At 52.3% G+C, this 21,627-nt stretch overlaps 1 protein-coding gene across 1 annotated transcript in view; it reads left to right on the top strand.

The window, feature by feature from the left end:
- The window catches only part of PLXNA2 (plexin A2), a 210,138-nt gene that overhangs the window by 119,865 nt on the left and 68,646 nt on the right, over nt 1-21,627 (top strand). Inside the window, exons 5-8 of the mRNA XM_081112157.1 lie at nt 13,015-13,115; nt 16,525-16,648; nt 18,381-18,534; nt 19,150-19,246. Coding sequence (XP_080968283.1) covers nt 13,015-13,115; nt 16,525-16,648; nt 18,381-18,534; nt 19,150-19,246 — 476 coding nt within the window. The remainder of the gene's footprint in view (nt 1-13,014; nt 13,116-16,524; nt 16,649-18,380; nt 18,535-19,149; nt 19,247-21,627) is intronic.

Raw genomic sequence — 21,627 nt, forward strand, 5'->3', positions numbered from 1 at the left:
TGGCGCTAGGACCCCTGCCCTCACCCATTACGCCTTTGGGAAGGAAAATGAAGATGTGCAGAACACATCTGGTGAGGATGCAGGCCTGCAGCTGGGAAGTCAGAGGGAGGCCGAAGGAATACAATGACGGGGACAGACATGGGACACATCATAAAAGAAATGCAAAACTTCTCCTTTCCCTTCTTCCTGTTCTGTGTCCATGACCCTGGCCTGGCACGATCTTCCCTCAGATCATTTTCCTCATCAGCAGCCTTGTTCTAATACATGTCCGATGACTGGGATTCTCCCTGCATGTCTCATGGGTGTTCTTTGCTGATGCCCTTCTCTCCTCAGAGAATGTCCTTCTTCCATTCCTGTCTATGAAAGTATCACCACACTTTCAAGGTTGCCACCAATGATGACGCTGTTCTGGTTCCTTCAGCCAGAAGTGCTCACTCCCAGCTTAGAACCTCCTGTGACATCTTTCACTTTCTAGCTTTCCGACCAGAGAGTATGCTCTTTGGAGGGACTGTGAGAACGGGGCTAACTCGTATTTGTGCCACCACAGTGCAAGACCTGACACCGGGTCTGTTGAATAAATGAATTGGTGAATGAAGGATGCATTCCTAAATGAACTAATGAATGAGTACATGAATGATAAAGAAGCAAATGAACAGATTATAAGTACTGAGTGTATTTTAACCAGATGCAGGTCTACTCAGTTATAAATGACGTCTACCTGAACGTAGATCCATAAGGCCAGGCCAATCAACCCATATCGACTAGTTCCCAAGTACAGAGCACTGTGTCCCTGTCGTCATTGCTGCCTCAGTGGGATGGTCTTGTCTGTACAGGTTCCCGAAAGCAGCACAGTGTCACAGGATTCAGCAAAGCATGGTTCCCGCCTTCCACATCTCCACCTTGCCAGGGCTGCATGAATGAATGAATGAATGAATGAATGGCATGAATGAATACACGTGCTCTATTCAGGAGGGAAATTTAAATATACCTGCAGGAGACCTTTTTTGCCGTAGACATTTAACGTGTACTCTTATCCTCCATCTCTCTCTCTCTCTCTCTCTCTCTCTCTCTCTCTCTCTCTCTCTCTCTTTCTCTCTCTCTCTCTTTCTCTCTCTCTCTCTGTCTGTATCACACACACACAGAAAGATAAACACACACAGAGACATACACACACTCATCCACTTATCTACTAATTTGTCCCAGGAAGCTGTGAGTGACAAGAAAAGGCTCTGTCCTTCCCAAAGGTGCTAGCCACTTGGCATACTAAGGAAATAAGACAGAACATTTTCAGATCCAATATGGCAGCGAGGACAAGATGGCCATGTCTTAGATGGTTAGAAAGGAAAGTTGTGAGATGGTTGAAGAAATGTGCTCCATGGGGTCCACTGGAAACCGGAATTCTGGATTACAGCATGAGATGCCAATCGTTTCTTGTCTACTTAGACTTACAGGGCAGACAGCGTAGGCAGAGAGGTGGAGGGACCGTTTCAGATAGTCCATGGATAGGGCTGAGCCAGCTGTGTTTTTTTCTTACGCACACAGCTGCTGACGGAGGAGTACTAAAGAAGGGCCTGGGTAGTTGGGCTTGACAAAATCCGATTCCATCTTATACATCATTTGGTAGGATTGCTCCCCCGAGACCAAGGTGACCTGGGAACTTCAACTTGAGGTTCCTTCCGAACCTCAGACGCAGATTTCAGGGAGGGCATTTAGGATAGAAAAGTAACACACAAAGAATCCCTGAGATTGTATCAATAATCATGAGTGCCAACATCAGAACCGGAGGTGATGTCGGGCACCAGGAGGCGGGCACCAGGCAATGCCAGGATCTCTGCCGAAGGGAGGGATCTCTTCTGAAGGGGATCTCTCCCCTTCAGAAGCAGTGAGTCCTCAGGCCCCACTTTCCCTCTTAAAGAAGGATTTCCTGAGTCCTCGCCTCACACAGTACTAACGTTAGCCCCTGGCTGCTTCCTAGACCGCAGCAAAGGTGTGCTCCCCCCAGATCTCTGACGAGCCTCCTCTTGGGCCCTGATGATTCACACCCAAAACCCACCTTGCTAAGCCCATGAACCATAGATGCTTCACCGAGAATGTGGGACCAACTGGAGCTCCAAACCCTCTCATCTTGCTCTCCTGGTGACTGGAAGGCAGAGGAGCCAGAAGTAGTTGATGGGGTGTGGCCCAAAGGCCAGGACCATTAGCCAGATGCCCAGCTCTTACGTAAAATCAAGCTGTGTGTGGTAAGGGCAGACGTGGTCTCTGCATCCAGGGTCCTCACTAGAACCACCTGACTGAACAGAAGTGTGAGGTGAATGAACGGGGATGGGTGGGGAAAGGGGCGTCACTGACTTGTTACTCCGTCCCGTTGCCGTCACCCCTTTTCCCTCCTGCAGCAGATGAGTCGATGTCAGCCCGATAGGGAGCTTTGTGAGACCTGGCTAATCCCGGGCATCTGGCTTCCAGATGAGAGATCTATTTTAGTTATTTCTTAAGGCCTATTTCCCAAATCCTTCTCATCTCTCATTTCCTACCCCACCTGCTTTTCCTAACCGAATAAATCCACTGTTGCCATGGAGACAACATAGTATTAGCATCTCTGCTGCTTCGTCGATCCTTCCAAAACCCAGGACTAGTAGAAAGGGCCGTACTCCTAACTTCTGGCCCAGGAGTCCTGCCTGGGAGAACACAGCATGGTATTGGGGATATCTGCTTGGCCCGTTGGGTTTCCTCTCCTCTCTGTATGTTTTCCATACCCAAGTTCCCCCTTCTTCCTTAGGAGACGAAGCTTAGGTGGACGTTGCAGCAGGGAGCCCGAGTGTCGGTGCACTTCAGGCCTTTAGAAGGGATCATGTCATCCATGAGGACAATAGTGCGAGGGGCTGTGCTGCTCTCCATGCAAAGGGCAGATACAATTCTCCCCACAAGATACAGCGGCCGCCTCGGCCCAAAGAGCCTCGGTGGCCGGCTCAAGGTCACCGACCCCTGGGTGCAGAGCCTGGGCAGGAGCCCTCACCGCTTCCTTGTACACACACGCCACCTTCAGTGGGGGCTGTCTGTAGAGACTGAACATGATAGCGACCACTATTGAGCACCAACTGTGTGCAAGGCGCTTGGTGCACAGATGTCACTTAAACCTCAAAACAACCTTGTGACGTTGATATCATTATTGTCACCACTTCACAAAGAAGGAAACTGACCGTCTAGGACAGGGGTGGGCAAACTTTTTGACTCGAGGGCCACAATGGGTTCTTAAACTGGACCGGAGGGCCGGAACAAAAGCATGGATGGAGTGTTTGTGTGAACTAATATAAATTCAAAGTAAACATCATTACATAAAAGGGTACGATCTTTTTTTTTTTTTTTTTTTTTTTTTTTAGTTTTATTCATTTCAAACGGGCCGGCCCGCAGGCTGTAGTTTGCCCGCGGCTGGTCTAGGAGGTCTGAGAACTTAATGTTGTACAGCCGTTACACATAGGAGTTGGATTTGAAACCGAGGACGGACTCTTTCAAAGTTCACCTTCTCAACCAGAATAAAATTTGGCCTTCACCTAAAAAAGAAAAAGAAAAATGTAAAAATAATTAAAAAAAAAAAAAGATTCAAGAGCGGCCGCTCCCCTAGCACTTACCACAAAGATAAAATTCCACTCTTTGGGGCCAGACATGTCTTTCCCCGTCACCCTCTCCCCTTTGACTCCTGCGTGACCCTCTGCTGGGTTTTATGAATGAGGAGGGAGAAAATGTCATTGAAAAGTTCAACAACTTCGGATTCCACTTCTCTGAGTGATAGATGGCTTTAATTACTCTGAAGTACTCGGCCACTCCACTCTTCTCCCCAGGTCATTAAAAATAGATTTTCTCTCTGAACTCCAGTCCCCCCTCAGGTCTCCAGAGAGTCGGGAGTTCCGGGGAGACGCCCAGGGTCATCTTCTGACCAGAAGGTTGCCTGTTGCTTTAGCTGCAGTCACAGCCTCCAGAACCTCCCATGGGCTTTCTGGGCGTTCATGTCTCCTTTTCCCTGATGACCTTGGTGATGTGATTGTCACAGCTCAGGGGACAGCAGGGGGCTGGGCTGTGTTTATGAGGGCTTACGGGGATCTCACAGATGACTATTGATTTTTAAAGAACTGGATCTAACACTGGGGACACAACCATAGTGAGTTCTTCACATTAATTACTGGGAAGCTGATTCGTAGACGAGACCGAGGCTGAAGATGTGAGCTCCAGGGTCCTCCCTGATGAGCAGGTGAGATGGGTGAGACTGGCATTGCTGTTTTCACTGGAAAGATGAGGAAATGGAGGCTTGAGGTTAACTGGCTCAGCCAGGCCACACAGCTAACAGCTGGCAAAACCGGGACAAAACACCCCTGCCACCTTCACTGCCCTCACTGAGTCGCCCTGGCGTTCCTGGGGGGCTCTGGACGGAAACGTGCAACCTGCTGAGAGCCACTTCCCTTACTGTGCTGGTCCTGGCGGCTGAAAACCACCCAGCAGGGATCTCCCACCCTCCCCGACCTCCCTCCCTCTTCCCCTCTGGTTCCCCTCTGTTGCCCTGCTCAGGATCCACCCGCTGAGTGTGGTTAGGGAGCAGAGAAGAGTAAGAAAGCTAAGTGGCATGCAGTGGTGGGGGATGGAATTGCACTGTCAACAGCCTCAGCTCATGCCTGAGGGACCACAGGGAAGGTACATGGAAGGCACCCCATGTCCAGGAGGAAGCAAGGTGACCTGAGAGCCAGCCCTCGGGGCAGCCCCAGGAGAGGGGCCTGCCCTCTAGTGATGCCTCTGTCTCCACATCACCCCTGAGCCTGGGAGTCGGACAAACCTGAACTAAGTTTGTTTCTGACGCCCAGGAGGCGGGTGACCTTGGGCAGGTTACTCAACCTGAGACTCAGTTTTCTAATACGTGGGCCTAATATTGCTTCCCCTGCAAGGTTGGTATAGGGATCAAATGAGATAAAATAGGCGTGCAGTAAGTGCTAGAAAAATGATTATTATTATTATTATTATTAATATCTCTGCTGCTCCATCCTGTTCAACAAGTTCCATCAACTGCCCAGCACTGAACAAGGAACCTGCCAGCCATCAGCTGAAGACCTCAGTCCCCATCTCTCCCTTCCTCGACCCCCAGGAGGAGGAGATCCCCTTGCTGCCTCAATACCCCGCCCCCCTCCCACTCAGCAGGGGAGACTGAGATTGAGATGCTGCTGCAGGCAGCCATAGACAATGGGCTCCTTCCCCTTTAAGGACAGGAGAGAGGATGGGTATTTTTCCGTGGGACCTGCTGAGCCAACGGGGATATCACTGGAGGCCTGTCAGGAGCCCGGCGAGCCTGGCCCACCCCCGGGGTGTCCACTTTATAGCTGTGGTGCTTGAGAGAAATTGGCCAGAGCAGGGGGCCAGGCTAGGCCTCCCTGATTGCCCATCTGCTCATGTCCGTCTCCCGGTGAGGACTCTGCCCCCTGCCCCATTTGGTGCAAAGGGAAGGACAGAGACCTAAGCCCTGGGCCTCCCAGTGCTCCTGGCACCTGTTGCAGAGATTTGGGGGAGCCTGTGCAGAGAGATCCACCCACCCATCCAGCCCCTCAACTAAGGGCTGCAGCGCTGAGAGCGGTGGAGTCAGAGACAAAAAGCCTCCCCTGCCCTCAGGCTGCTCCTCGCTTCCTGCTCCTGGAACTGACCCCTGAACCTTCTCTCCCTCCTCGCCCTCCAAAAGGCGCCTCAAAGCATGTCACATCTGGGGCGATGGAGGGCTGTCCTCCTGGCCACTTCTCTGCCCACAGCAAGGCCATGCCTAGGGTCGAGCCAGCCCTATGCGCCTGCCTCCTGCTGGTGCAAATGGAGCAGGAGGAGACCTCGCCTCCCTTCCTTCCTAGGGAGCTGTGCAGACCTGAGAGGCAGGTGTGTGAAGGTGCCTGCAGATGCTAAACCCCCTCCAGGTGTTGTGGTTGTGTGCTGGACCTTGGTCCACACACCAGCCCGGGCCTCAGCCCAGGCTGTAAATGAGCTTCAGATCTTTTCCTGAAAACAGGTCGGACTGGGTGAAAGGGAGACAGTGGGTCCGAGACCTACACACTCCAAGGGAGAGAGCTTGGGCTGGCAGGCAGGGGCTGCGGGAAGGTACAGAGGAAGGAGAGGGAGGCCGGCCAGTTGTGTTTCAGCTGCTGTGCGCTGTGCCCAGGGCCCTGGGACCAGGGGGCTGCGGATCAGGCCAACTGCATGCTCCAACGAGGCGGTGTGTGTCACCTCACACCCCGGCCACCTGGTCTCGGCACTGAGAAGGCCTCTGTTTGTTTCCTGGTGTCAGGAAGCAGGGGACACGTGTGGGGACAGGTGTACTATCTGGCAGGGGGAGCAGATTCCAGGGAAGCGGAGGGAAGGATTAAATGCTCAGTGCCCCAGGGGCCCCTCCAGCCTGGGGGGACAGCTCTCCCTCACTCCTCCCTCTTGGCCCCCTTGCAGGATTACAAAGGAATCCCGCTGGCCTCTTGAACACCAAGTGTTTGTACCAAAACCCCCTGGGGCGAACCCCCACTCTGTCCTTTCATCCACAACGTCTCCTGATTGTACCTCTCTGGTGGCATCTGTCCCACCGCAGTGAGAGGCCCTGTCTCCTTGGTTTCATCCTCAATCGCACCACGGGCTCCAGGAGGGCAGAGGATGCAGCCCAATGCCTCGCAGAGAGCTTGACACAGCCCAGATGCTCAGTAAACGTTTAAGGACTGTGTGGGACCCGGGGCCCATCCACGGTCAGGGTCCTACGTGTTGTTCCGCGTTCAACCCCAGTGTTTCTGCGGCAGAGCCCTCCAGGTCCTGCAAGTGGCTCCTTGCAGGTGTCCGCTCAGGGGCAGAGGTGGAGCTCGGATTCGCTGCCCCCAGTGCACTCAGCGAAGGGCTCCTGTTCCTCCCTCCACCGTGGGAACGCCTCTCCGAAGAGCAGAGCGATGGGTTTGCACCTACAGGCAGGGAGTGCTCAGGGCCTCTGCCCAGGAAGGTAGTGACTCCAGGGCCCAGAGCCACGTCTGCCCTCACCCTGGGTGGCCCACACCCGCAGGTCTGCCAGCTCTTTGGGATCTCTAGGGATGAGGCTGGCTCCAGCAGTCCCCCCAGTGACTGGTCCCCACCGCCAGTAACAGTCCTGTATCATGTCCCTCACTGTGCGGGGCCTGACACCCCCTTGGCGACCCAAATTTGCTGAAAGGAGAGAATCGGGAGGAACTTCCTCAAACTCTGCAAAGCCCTGCTGAGCCAGCCCTTCCCACATAGACGTCCAGCTCCCCTGAATCCAGCCAAGGAAGGTACCAGAGATGGGGGGCCTGGAGCTAGAGCAGCCAAGAGCACAGTATGAGTCACCTTTAATGAAGACTATTTCTTAAGTAAATGACTTAATAGGACAGTTATATTCATTAGAGGCATAATTACAAGACATAAGATCAAGCAGAGAAGAATGCGGAGTGTGAGGGTGGAATCAAGTCTGACGCAGGCCCGTGGTCCCGGGGAGAAGGCGGTGGAGGGGCAGGAGAAGGGTGCCCTCCGACCCTGGGCTTCTCATCACCACACTCATTAAGGGCTATGTGGGACCCAGCCACCCTCAGATCCCAGCGCTCCGTGAAAAGGGTGGGGAGACGCAGGCATAATTAAAACGCAATCATCATAAACAAACACTCATTAAAGCCTCCTAGAGTGTCCCATTAAGCTCTGAGTCAGCCCTGACAGAGGCCACCTGAAACTCTTCCCTCCTAGAGCTTCCAGAGACAACTCCCACCCATCGCATCCCACCCTACCGCACCCCGCCAGGTCCTAGTAGAGCAAGTACCCACCTGTCCCCGGGGGTGCAGAGTGAAGTGCCCCCCTGACCCTGGAGACTTGAACTTGGTCCTTTAGGGCCTCCATAGACTCAGAGTTATTAAAACCACTTCTTCCTTCCTGGACATAAAGCAATCCTAAGAGTACCCTCACTCACCCCCCACCCCCAAATCAGTCCAGTTCCTTACGGAGCCCCACGGCAGAGTTTCATTCCATTTCTTCCTGGCTCCAGAGCCCTAACATTCGACAAGGTCTCCCCAAGATGTGAGATGGTCTCTATCAGTGGTTCTCCAACTTTAGCGTTCATAGGCATCAGCTGGAAAGCTGTGAGAATGTTTTGGGACCATTCCAAAGTTTCTGGTCCAGTGAACTCTGGCTTTTCTGTCTCATAAGGCACAAGTTAATGCCAAGGGTACTGGTCTGAGACCCATGCCTTGAGAGCCATTGGTCCTTAAGAACCACAAGGCCACCTCTTTTAAATATATATATATATATTTCAGAGAGAAAGGGAGAAGGAGAGAAAGATAGAAACATCAATGGTGAGAGAGATCATCATTGATCGGCAGCCTCCTGCACGCCCCCTACTGGGGATTGAGCCTGCAACCCTACATGTGTCCTGACCAAGAATGGAACCGTGACCTCCTGGTTCATAGGTCAACGTTCAACCACTGAGCCACACCAGCCAGGCAAGGCCACCTCTTTTTGAAGGACATTCTTTTGACCAAGGACTCTATATATTCCAGCTTTGTGGTCTTCTCTGTCCTTCCCAATGTGTAGCCATTGCTCCCTGGCCCTCACGCCAGGTTTTCTGAGGATACTCTGCTCTCCTATGCCTGCTCAGGCAGTTCTTTCCACCTGGAACCCGCTTCATCTGGACAAACATCGTTCACCCTTCACAACCCACACACGTGCCGTGTCCCTCATGACACCTTCTTGGGATTCTGATCTAGTCCAGGGCTATCCCATAGAACTAAAAGGCGAGCAAAATGTAAGCCACGTGTGTAATTTTAACTTTGCTGGCAGACATATTTTAAATTATTTTTTAATGTATTTTTATTGATGTCCGAGAAGAAGGGAGAGGGAGAGAGGGATAGAAACATCAACGATAAAAGGGAATCATTGATTAGCTGCCTCCTGCACACCCCACACTGAGGATCAAGCCCACAACCCAGGCATGTGCCCTTGATCGGAATCGAACCCAGAACCCTTCAGTCTGCAGGCCGACGCTATAGCCACTGAGCCAAACTGGCTAGGGCTGGCAGACATATTTTTAAAAAGTGAGAAGCAGCAGCTGAAATTAAAATTAATTTTATTTAGCCTAGTATTTACTAAATTTTTCTTTTCAACATGTCGATAAAAATCATTAATGTGGTATTTTACATTCTTTTTTTTCCGTAAGACATCTTCAAATGCCAGTGTGTCCTGTGAGTGTCTGGCACATCTCAGTCAGGACTGGCCACCTTCCGGATGCTCACGGCCACATGGGCGAGTGGCTGTCACATTGGACACTGCCGATGCAGATGTATTTTCTCTTTGCTCTGAATTCCCTCGGCCTTCTTTCCGCACCTCTGTTAGAACACAGGTCACTTTGCAACTCGAAGATGATGGCTGTGTTTTAATGCTGCTGCTGTTTTTAGTCCCCTGAAGTGCTTGGTGCCGGCCTGTATGTAGGACATGATCAATGAATATTGGCTGCTGAGTGATGAATGACTGTCACGGCCCGAGAATATAGCAAAGACAGGGAGCCCATGGTAACGAACATCTGACTCTGAAGGTCTCCTCCTCCCTGTGCCTGGTTTGTATGTGGCTGTTAGATCTTTGAGGAGAGAGACATTCACGTTTTAGAACCGCCCCCTCACCCCAATAAGTTTCCTGTTTCGCTTTGCTCTTCAACTCAGTGCATTAAAAAAAAAAAAAAAATTCCCACCAGGAGGGCCCAGGAAACAGGAAAAATAGTTGTGCTATTGGTTTCATGTTTGGAGAAGAACAGGGTTCTCACTATCTCCGTGGCACTTGGCGTGAAAGTGGGCTTTGTTGATGGAGACACTGCTCCCATTCAGGGCCCCCTTGCCCAGCTGCTGAGAGCCGGGCTGTGTTTTGACAGACGGGCCGAATGCAATGCAGACAGTTGTTTTAATTTCCAGCCAGATGCAGACATCACTCACATGGAACCCGAAACCCAAGAAAGGAAGGCCGGGCACTGGGCTGCTGCTCTCAGGCCTGGGAGGGTGGGTGGGAGGGGGCCAGGCGGAAGCCCAGCGGGCGGCCGGGGTCACAAATATCCCCAAGGGCTGAGTCCCAGGCCCGGAGAGGCACACTAGGACAGTGTATGGCAAGCACCTGTCAGAAAGGTGCTCCTGGTAGGAATCGCAGGCCTGGAGTCAGAGGTCAAGGGTTACTCCTTAAAGCAGCGGTTCTCAACCTGTGGGTCGCGACCCCTTTGGAGGTCGAAGGACCCTTTCACAGGGGTCGCCTAAGACCATCGGAAAACACATATATAATTACATGTTGTTTTTGTGATTAATCACTATGTTTTAATTATGTTCAATTTGTAACAATGAAATTGGGGGTCACTACAACATGAGGAACTGCATTAAAGGGCCGTGGCATGAGGAAGGTTGAGAACCACTGCGCTTAAAGCAATGTGATATCCATGGCTGGTGGCGATGGCTGGATGTTAGCTTTTAATTGTACAAGTTATACAGGACAAAAAGCATAACCAGTGTCAGGGCAGAGTTAGGTAAACAGTGAGAAACCGAATCCCGAGTGGCAGAAGTGGAAGGACTAGATCAGCCCCCTCGGAGGGCAGGAATCCCTTCACAGCTGGCCCCCCGCCCGACAACACAGGTCACTTTAACTGCTTACACATCCCACTGGGGGGCGCTCCTCCGGAAGGGAGGTCCGGTGCATTATTGCACAGCCTTGCCTTTCTTCTGTTGAGCTTTCCTAACACTTTTCACCTGAGTCTTATTGCAGCCACACTGCTGCCCTTCACACATTGAAAAACAGTCTCCATGGCCAACCTGAGATTCGTCTCTTTTGAGCCAAATAAACAGGCCAAGTGCATCCACTGTACTTGCGATACTACATCCGGGTCCACCCCATTGTGACCTCCCTCTGGGAAGGATCCTTGGTTGAGCAACACCCCTCGTGGGGGCGGGAGGAGGGTGCAAAGACCTGAGCGGGGAGCCCCTGGTGTGGGGCGGCCTCTCTCAGTCTTGACATTGTGCCTGTTTCTGCAGCCCGTGAGCAAATTAGCCCCTCCAGCTATTCCATCACCGTGTCAGGTCGTGTTGGGCATAGAGTCGACGCAAACCCTCAGGTCTCTTCCGCATGAGCTGTTTCAAACCAGCTATCCCCCAGCCTCCACTTAAAGGATGAATTTTTAAAAATCAAACTGCAGGATTGTCCATTTCTCCTTCTTGCATTTTCTATTTTTGTGATTAATGGAAGGTTAGGGAAGTTTAAAGCGGATCATGTCACTCACTACCAGGAAGGCCTTGAAATAGAGAATCTTAAGTGTTATTTGTAAGCATAGGGGGGAGGGGGCAACAGAGCAAAAGGAAGGCTCCTGAGGCTGGCGCCCTTGGTCATTGGGCCCTTGCTTACATCCCACCCGCCTCATCTCCGCCCCGCCCATCCAGGGCGCACCCTACACGTGTGCATACTGAGCTTGATTACTTATGTGGGTGATGGTCTTTCAGCTTGGAATGCCCTTCTAGGCCAGTGGTCGGCAAACTGTGGCCCCTTGAGTGTGGCTCTTCCACAAAATACCACGTGCGGGCGCGCACATACAGTGCGATTGAAACTTCGTGGCCACACTCAAGGGGCCAAAGAGCCGCATGTGGCTCGAGAGCCGCAGTCTGCCGACCACTGTTCTAGGCCCATTTTTCCCCACTCGCCTTTCCATCCTTCCTCCCGGCAGGTTGTACTGGGTACCCCTTTTTTAATTAACCAGGCCCCCCACCCCTCCCAGGCACAGTGGAGAGCAACTTGGTTTGTCATTTCCAACTCCCACTGGACCGTGGGCCCTGCGGGGCAGGATCTGTGTCCAGTTTGCTGTTGTTTCTCTCGAGCGTAGCGTCCGAGCCTCCATACAGTGACATCTATTGAACATCTGCTGCAAGAGCAGCGTCAGGCTCCCTCCCAGCCTCTCGGGAGGATGCTGTAAGGCATCTCCATCAGCTCCTTTGCCCCTGCCAGAGGTGGAACACTGTGCTGCTGGACCAGAGGTTGTGTTTTCACTTGAGCTCACACATCCAGTAGGTGGGGGACCTCTACGCCCTAACAAATGAGGAGCTTTTCCCAGCCCATTACTAGTAGATGTTTCTGCGGCCCCGCGGCCTCCTGCCCCAGCCAGCAACAGATACCTAGGACGTATCAACTGGAAAACTTCAACCCCCTGCCCCGCCTGCCCAGCCTTAATGTTGCACACGCTGGGCATGGAGGGGTGAGTAATGTCCAAACAGGCCCAGCTCAAGCCCGGCAGGACACAACTGGGATGCCAGGAGGAGTTGGCAGGGGCTGCAGTCTTGGGGGGTTGGAGGTGGGGGAGGGAGGACGTGGGAAGCTTGATCTGAAAACCCCCACTTTCCCCAGAAAGGCAGCTCCCTCTCTGTGGATGTTCCCATTTAGCCAGACTTTTCAGATGCTGGGACATTTACTAAAGAAACGGAATTCAGACATCAGAGAATGGGGATAATTGGATCCAGGTGGTATGTTTGGTCGGCTGTAAAGAGACTGTGCCACATGATGAATATTATTTGATAGGAAAAGTTTCTCCTCCTCTCCCTTTTCAAGTGTGTTCTGTGCAGGCAGGATGTCTCAGCCCAAGCCCAGCTGAAAGCTCTTCAGAGACGAGTTGGAGGCACGCGATAGCCTTTTCACAGAGTTAACCGCTTTCAGCGCTTGGCAGGAGCAAGCCCAGCTCTCGCGAGGACTGTAGTGCGGGCAGAAGGACACTGAGGTTTTTGCTTCATTGCTGGGAAGGCAGGAAGCCTGGACCTGCCACCTGAGAACCGCAGTCGGCTTAGCTGTGCCTCCTACCTGTGCCAGGCCAACAGATGAGAACATGGAGGCCGCCAAAATGCCCCCCAGTGTCTCCCCTTTAGGGGCGGTGACGGTGCAAGTGTGGGGAGATTGTAGACGCGTCTGAACGCACATCGGCGAGGCGGCGCTACCGGATCTAACCATGATCTCTCCTCTCTCCACCAGATCACCAGGGTCCCCGTGGAATCCTGTGAGCAGTACACGACTTGTGGGGAGTGCCTGAGCTCGGGGGACCCTCACTGTGGCTGGTGTGCCCTGCACAACATGTAAGTTGGGGACTGTTCTGAGAAAGGGCCGGGAATGCACGAGACCAGGTACTTTCCTGGGAGTGTCGACGAGGGATGTGACAGCGGTTTGCAGGGAGGGAGGGCTTTTCCTCTGCTGTGCCGGGAGCAGCAAGAGGAAGACAGGTCATGGGGGGCCTCCTCCCACGCAACGCCTTTGCCTCTCTGTCTTTCATTGCACTTTAATATCTATACATATATATTTATTATTGATTTCAGAGGGGAAGGCAGAGGGAGAGAGAGAGAAACAACAATGATGCGAGACAATCATTGATCGGCTGCCTCCTGCATGCCCCCTACTGGGGATCGAGCCTGCAACCCAGGCATGCCTGGTGGGGAATCAAACCACGACCTCCTGGTTCATAGAGTCAATGCTCAACCCCTGAGACATGCTGGCCGGGCTCTTTCATTGCACTTGAAAAGCCTGCCCTCCCCGCCGCTCTCAGTCTGTACCTCCTCAGTACGGAAAGGGTAATGGTTTAGGAAAATCTCGAGTGGGAAGCTATAGAATCTCTAGGTTTCCTGAGAACCTTCTGGAACCTTCTGGGGCAGCCTGAGCAGGTGTCTCCTGTTGCGAGTGTGCAGATGGCTGGGCAGTAGAGTCGGGACTTTGGACTCCACGGAGCTGCTGTGGGCCCAGGGTGGTCCACTGACTCCTCTGGGCCCCTGCCGCTCAATAGGGACAGTGCCTACCTCACAGGTGAATTGTGAGGATTAAATGAAATAATAAACGCTCTGGAAACGAGGAAGCCCAGAATAGGCTGCACAAATCAAAATAATGCCTATGGGCCCTGAACTCAGGGGCACCCTTCTGGCCTCATTATTTCAGGATTCCAAGAAGTCTGCCTCCCACTCCTACTGGCCACATATCCCAATTTAGTTACACAGACACACACACCAGCCATTGAATGCCAGCTCCATAGAAATGCAAAGTTACACTTAAATTTCTGAATTTGAAGAGCCGCAGAGGGAGAGAAAAGGGTGAAACCCTGAAAGGCAGGCGCTGACTAGGAATTCTGTTCCCCAGCGGAGTTGGAAACTCCGTGGCTCTGTGCCAGCCAGCAAAGCATCTCTATGAAATGTGCCGGGTTTGGGTTTGGGGCGGAGGCGGAGGCGGGGGCCAGAGTTCAGGGGCCGCACAATAGCTCTTGGCTCCCAGCCTCTGCAGCAGGTGTTGGGAGGGCTACGGAGGGAGAGAGGGAAACAGGCGCCTCGCAGATGCAAAATCTGGACTGGATCTGAGCCCACAAATACTGGGTTCCCCGCTTGGGTTTGCAAAAAAAAAAGTTTTGCATAAAAATGCTTGCACTGGAACGCGGACATGGAGTCCCCATTAAGGGCAGGCAAGGGATGAAGATGGCTGGTGACATTCCTGTTGTGGCCCAGGAATGGCAAAGGTGCCTAAAATTGGGTTCCCTTCTATGAGGCTGACCTGCCCAGTGGGCTCTCTCCTCCAGAGGAGTTCTCCCTCCAAAGAACCCGACAGCCACGCAGCGTGTCCCGGGTACCTGCCCTCTCACTGGGCAGTGGGCATGTCCAACTGTACCACTCACTCCCTGCTGCCCCTGCCTTGGCCACCAGCTCCTGCCAGCATCACTTCTCCCAGGTAGAACACACCAAAGCTATGGACGGAGGATTGCCATCCATTCAGCAGCGAGGACATCCACATTCCTCAACTTGTAGGTGTGCCCACAAACCTGTCGGCAATGCCGGAGCCTCCTGGTGGCTCCGGCCCACCCCTGTCACCCTCCAGGCCAGATGTGGCTTCTAGAATGACTGAGCCACATCATCATAGTCTCAGATCTCCTCTGCCCTCCGAACTGCTTACCTGTCCTCAGAGACGCCCTGCTATCTGCCAGGGCACACCTCTCCTTCCAGCCACTCTGCCTGCCAAGAGTAGGCAGGGAGCAAGCTTTTTCCTGGTCATACCCAGAGCTTTCTTCTCTCTTCTTCACCAGCCCATCCTGCCACCCTTCCCACAGGCCACCACCAGCCTGCCTGGGGGAGGGAAGGAGGAGAAGGGCCCAGCTCAGCCCGCGGACCCACACGCTGGACTTCAGCGGAGGCAGAGGGCTGAGGGAGATTGCTCAAGAAGCTCTGGGTCCCAGGGGATTCGCAACCTTCCTGTCTCTTCTGTGTGCCTTGCTCTTGCGAGTGTGTTATTGTCTCCGGGCTATTTATCTCTGTTAGGGCTGGTGCCATAAATAGTATGATAAAAAAGAGCCATTTCAGCGAGTCAATGAGATAAAGGCTCCAGTCAAGAGCTCACTTTAGAGCTATCTTAAGGATTCACTTAAACCTCCATAATTCTTTTCTGTGACAGCATTCATATTTAGATCCATTATGTGCCTGGAAAGGAAGAGGGGGAAGGGCGGAGGAGTTCCGTGGGAATCACTGCTCCGCCTCCCCCCCCACCACCACCACCCCCTGCAGTGGGGAATCTGGTACTGTCCCTGCTGTGTCCCCTGGCTATTAGTTTGGGGAAGCACCAGCGTGTTTCCGTGTGACATAAGTGGCAACCACATGCCCCTGTGTGGAGACGCCACGGTGCCCACCTGCCACCGTGGGCCGAGGCGCCGGGAGCCAGAGATAAAGTTGTCGGGAAACAGCCACACAGTATTCTGACAGAGGCAGCCCTGCCTGTGACTCCTCGTCTGTCTCCCTGTCTCCAGGCATTATTTCACACCACACACATCTATTTAAAATGTGCCGCGTGACAGGTAGAGTATCTCAGTGAATAAAACACGGCCCCTGCCTTCAGAAAGCCATTCACCCAGCCACAAGATCACATGTATGTTGTCCCACACAGCTAAGACCCTGGGCAGACTTTCAGATATCCCCGGAGAAGAATAGTAATAGTCATTATTGATATTATTACAGGGGCCAGGAGGCCATTTCTAAGCAATAACTCATGTAATCCTTACCACAACCCTACGAGATAAGGTCAACATTTTACACTTGGGGAAACTGAGGCACAGAGAGATTAAATAATTTGCCCAAAGGGCCACAGCCAGCGTGCAATCGATCTGGATTAGAACCCAGTTCGCCTGGCCCCAGAGTTTATGTTCTTAGCCTCCTGTGCACTCATGGTCCCCACCTCCCCTCCCTGGCTCATTGAGAAACCTCTAAAGATGCTGACTAGAGCTATGCTTTGTGTCTAAACCGAATCTCTCATTCTGAGAGTTAATCCCACTTCCTCCTAGCCTGCCTTTCACTGCAATAGAGACCATCTGGGAGGCACCCAAGCCTCTGGGATGAGAGAAAGTGGTAATGAGGGGACCAGCCACAGGCCTCAGAGCAGCAAACCCCTCTTGCTTACGCCTAGGGGACAATGGAGCCCAACAGAGGGTTCCCGCAGGCCTGACCTCTTGCGAATCTGTGTCTGTGGCAGGTGCTCCCGCAGGGACAAGTGCCAACGGGCCTGGGAACCCAATCGATTTGCTGCCAGCATCAGCCAGTGCATGAGCCTCGAGGTGCGTCCCAGCAGCATCTCAGTGTCTGAGCACAGCCGGCAGGTAAGTCACCCAGGAGGACAGGGGGACACGAGGCACACACGCGTGTGGGCGGGTTCCTTTAACACTCGCGCAGGAAGCTGTAAATGGATCGTGCTTTACATGCTCCACGGGAACTGTATTTATAGAAAACCCGCGGCAACTGCTTTTGTAAAGGGCACAGTCATCCTGCATACTCCTTGCAAATTCATTATCCATTGATCTGTTTTGTAAACCTCGATTTTGCATTTAGCAGCCAACATCTACAACATCCTGCAATCCGATAGCAGATAACGCATTCTTTGGTAGATGCTGTATTTATAATCCTCCACCCATACAGCCTCTCACAGAAACCTGAGAGTTGCATTTGTGTGTGTGTGTGCGTGTGTGTGAGAGAGAGGAACAGAGACAGACTTAATTCACAGTGTGTGTGTGTGCTTCAAAGAGAATATTAAAGAGAAGACAATAGCCCTTAACCAGTGCAACCCCAAATATCTCATGTCCTCGGGCCCTGCACAATTATTTCATTCTGAAGTTTTATGAGCATTCACGAATGTTAATTAGTTAATGAACCTTCCAAGATTCCCGTTCATTCATCCCCACGGGGAGGTTTCGGCTCCCAGGGAGCTGAGGGAACAAATAGCGGAGTTTGTACCTAAGTCTCCGGGCCCCATGGAAACGAAACTGGGGCAGGGATTCAGCGGCAAGCAAATGTATGGGAAGGCGAGGGGACACCCACTGTGACTGCGAAGCCCACTGCTGCTAAATCCCGCCAGGTGCCCGTAGGAAGACACAGGGAGGCTCGTCGACCTCACGGCTCCCAACACGGAGGCCACAGGGCTGATGTATGTCACTGTGACCCCTTATGGGCACCTGCCACTGCCAGAGGGAGCCGGTCTCATTTCTCACATATTGTTTTAAATACCACTTAGAGGTGTTATTGTGGTCATTGAGTACAAGCTCACTTCCAAGTGCACTGAATTCAGCACAGCATCTTGCCATTAAGTGGTTTCTCAGGCAGCAGATTCTTCTGGCAATCGGGCAGTTGGGGACGTTTTTACCATTCCCAGGAGGGTGTTCACACTGGAAAAGGCTGGCTACCACTGGCCTAGGTCTCTGGAAGCTGTTCCAGGTAACAGCTGACATCATCCATGCCACTGGCACCCATTCCCTGCTTTCTCTCATCCTCTCTGAACCCTGGGAAGTGACTGCCCCTCCAGGGGAGCTGTCAGCAGACCAGAGCCCAAGAGGGACAGATAAACAGAAACTTGAACACGTTCACCCCATTGATAAGCAGCCCCTGAACCCCGAAGGACAGCCAGGGTGAGGAGCTGGCTGTCTCTCACCAACCTGGTGAGCTCCTGGGAACCTCCAGTTTGGTGACACTTACTCTCCGGGGAGCCAAGGCTACAGCTTGTGAAGGGCTCAGCTCATGACTCGCTTTCAAGCTTGCGTGGCTTCATGTCAAAATTAGCTGTGTCTGAGATGGATTTGGGTACCTTTCCCCCGAGGGCACCCCACCCCAGTAATTCATAATAACATTAATAAAGACCATTGACCCTGGCAGCGCTGCTGTAATTGTTCAATGTCAAAGCCAGATCACCGACATCAGCATCCTTTCTTACAGATGAAGTCAGGGGAGATTAGTGAGGCGGCGGCAATGGCAGGGCCAGGACTAGGGCCAGGTCTCCATGCCCCTGGGGCTCTTCCAAGGGCATCAGCTCTTTGCTTCTGAGCCTCTTTGCTCCTCCCACAGCTCAGCCTGGTTGTGAATGATGCTCCAGATCTGTCTGCGGGCATCAAATGTGCCTTCGGAAACCTGACAGAGGTGGAGGGACAGGTGTCCGGGACCAAAGTCATCTGCATCTCACCTGGGCCTAAGGATGTTCCTGTCATCCCATTGGATCAAGGTAAGAAGTGTCTGCCATGAGAGTCACATGGTAGGGCCTGCCCTCCGAGGGGGATCAGGGTTAGAGCACGCAGGGAACCAGGTGGCAAGTACCGGCACAGAAGTTGCCTGACCAAGTCTCCTTGTGCCCAACACCCAAATGGGCTATATAACGAGTTTGAGAGCAAAGTGACATGCCCCAAAGAGAAACTGAGGAAGAAGGAAATCCCTTGCTCCCATTTGAGTTAAGGCTGCATTGGTGTGCAAAGCATTTTTCTAGACTTCCCTTCCCTTCTTGGAATGGCTGTGGCTTTAGCCGGTGGTTTCCAGTGGGGTTCTCTCCACAGAACTGGAGGCTTGAGGGGTTCTGGCTTAATCCTTCTCAAAGTGTTTCAGTCGCTGAACTTGCCAGACCAAAGGCTGGGCTCTGTGGGTTGTGACTGATGACTTCCTCCGTAAGCCAGGTGTGGGCTGCCTGGCTCTCAGCAGGATGAAAGGGACTCTGAAGAGATGACTCAGGCAGGTGCTATCTACCACCTGTGCCCCGCGAGCCCTGAGATAGCGGAATGATTTACCCCCAGGGTCTCCACTGGGCCCGCAGGTTGTCACCTCCATCTTTTGTCCTTTATTTTTCCAGACTGGTTTGGGCTAGAACTGCAGCTGAGATCCAAGGAGACAGGGAAGATATTTGTCAGCACCGAGTTCAAGTTCTACAACTGCAGCGCCCACCAACTGTAAGTCCTTGTCAGAGCCTTGCCCTGGGTCTGGATGTGGGTGTGGGGTTTCTCTGAGCTTGAATCATGTCATATTCACCTCCCGGTCTTCCTACGGGGCCCAGTACATTGTCTGGAACAGGGGAAGCTCTCCATCAAGGTTACTTTCCAGCTCCATTCAGTTTATTCAGTTACATTCATCTGAATGGCAGTCACAGACCAGAGCCTCGGGTCTCATTCAGACTCCCTTGCCTGCCCCCACCCCCCAACAACCCTACCCCCAGCTCTCAAGCTAAGAGAGTAAAAAGAAGGTTTGAACTAAAGACAAAGATCATGGTCTAAAACAGTGGTCGGCAAACTCATTAGTCAACAGAGCCAAATATCAACAGTACAATTGAAATTTCTTTTGAGAGCCAGATTTTTTAAACTTAAACTATATAGGTAGGTACATTGTTATTAACTTAATTAGGTTACTCCTAAGGCTTAGGAAGAGCCACACTCAAGGGGCCAAAGAGCCGCATGTGGCTCGTGAGCCACAGTTTGCTGACCACGGGTCTAGAACCATAAGAAAAAGTCTTCATTTATGACCAATTGATGGTGCATTTCAACATAGAGATTGACAGTGAGTAGAGTTAGACATGTCACCCATGACCAAATGAAGGACTCAAGAGATAAGACTCAGCTATGCATGCAGTTACCCCCAGAGGAGGGACAGGGATGGGGCCATAGCCTTGCTCAGCACCCGGGATCAGGACCTGGGCTGGGAGAGGGAGGGGAGGCTTTAACTCCACTGGGGTTCGAACCCAGTCTTCAACTTTTTAAGAAGGCAGTGGGAGCCAGACTAAACCCTAGCCTCCAGAGGGCCTTGAATGCAGCCCAGCTGACTTCACCAGCTTCTACAGCAGCAGATTGCCTACCAGTGGGTGCCCACAAGCTATGAGATCCTACAGCTGCTCAGGAAGCTGGAGGAGCCAGGGGCAGTGGACAAATGGACCCACATTCAGTTTCTGCTGAGCCTCTTTGGGAAAGAAACAGACTTCTTTCATACAAAGTGGGAACAATGGTCACGGGACACGTGACCTTGGACATTCATCAAGGAGTGAGATCAAACAACTCCATACCAGAGGAAGCAGTAATTGGGAATATTCTGTGGACCCATCCTTCCCATTGTTTGGGACAAGAACAGCCTGGGGTCTACATAGTAAGCAGAAGTCCAAGGCATCAAGTCTATAGGGTGGGCATGGTGGGCTCAGCATCCACAGGGGAGAGGGTCTGTTTGCAGCTAAACCTGAGAGGAATCTTTAGCCCTTAAAATACACCAGTGGTCGGCAAACTGCAGCTCGTGAGCCACATACAGCTCTTTGGCCCCTTGAGTGTGGCTCTTCCACAAAATACCGACTTCTGCGCATGGGCCACGAAGTTTCAGTCGCACTGTACATGCGCGCCTGCACGTGGTATTTTGTGGAAGAGCCACACTCAAGGGGCCAAAGAGCCGCATGTGGCTCGCCAGCTGCAGTTTGCAGACCACTGAAATAGACCAATGAACCAGTCTTCATTCTCCCTTCCCTGCTCTTGATTTTAATGATTTAGAATCATCTGCTAGAGTTCTAGGGCCTCCACATTAGTTAAGGAAGGAGACATGGCTGAGCCCCATTGGGACAAGACAACAGATGTGCTGAGAAAGGACAGTGTTAAAAATGGTCCGGGGGGAGGAGCCAGGGCAATAGGGCTGAAGTCAAAACAGACAACATTGCCCACTAACCACTGCATTCTAATCCCAGCTATCCCTGTTCTGGGAAATGCGAGCATCTTGGGAAAAGAACCTCCCAACCTTCTTCTCAGACTCCAACACAGTGGTGATGGAACCCACTGTTTGTGAGCGCATTCTCACCTCCATGGCAGTCCAGTGTGATGTCACCACTTTCAACCATGCATTGCTATGGCAACAGAGATGCTGTCCCAAGCAAAGTCTTAGGGAAGACAAAAAAGCGGGTCTCCTTGACAGAACGGGTTCCATCCTTTTATGACCAAAAACTAGCTCTCTTGGCATTCATAGTAACAAGTCACAGAACCAAGTTCAATCTCTCCTTTTAGTGTGAGAAACTGAGGCTTGCGGAGGACAAGTGCTTCAAAGGCACAAAATTAGTCAGTGGAAGAGCCAGGCTTAGACCCCATGTCATCATCCTTGGACCATTGTCATTATTTACTTGCTGAATCGTAAGGTGTTAGCAAGAATCAGTCAATCTGGCCTAAGCTCATAAATGAAGTCACTTTGGGCATATCGGGAGGTGAAACAAATGATTGCCAAGGGGGAGATGAATGCAGTTGGCTAACGCACCCAACACACAGCCAATGGCCCCCAGGGATGGAGCCCCATCCACCCAAGTGTAATGAGAGCCCCC

Source organism: Myotis nattereri (assembly GCF_964212035.1).
Source record: "Myotis nattereri genome assembly, chromosome: 18".
Taxonomy (NCBI): Eukaryota; Metazoa; Chordata; class Mammalia; order Chiroptera; family Vespertilionidae; genus Myotis; species Myotis nattereri.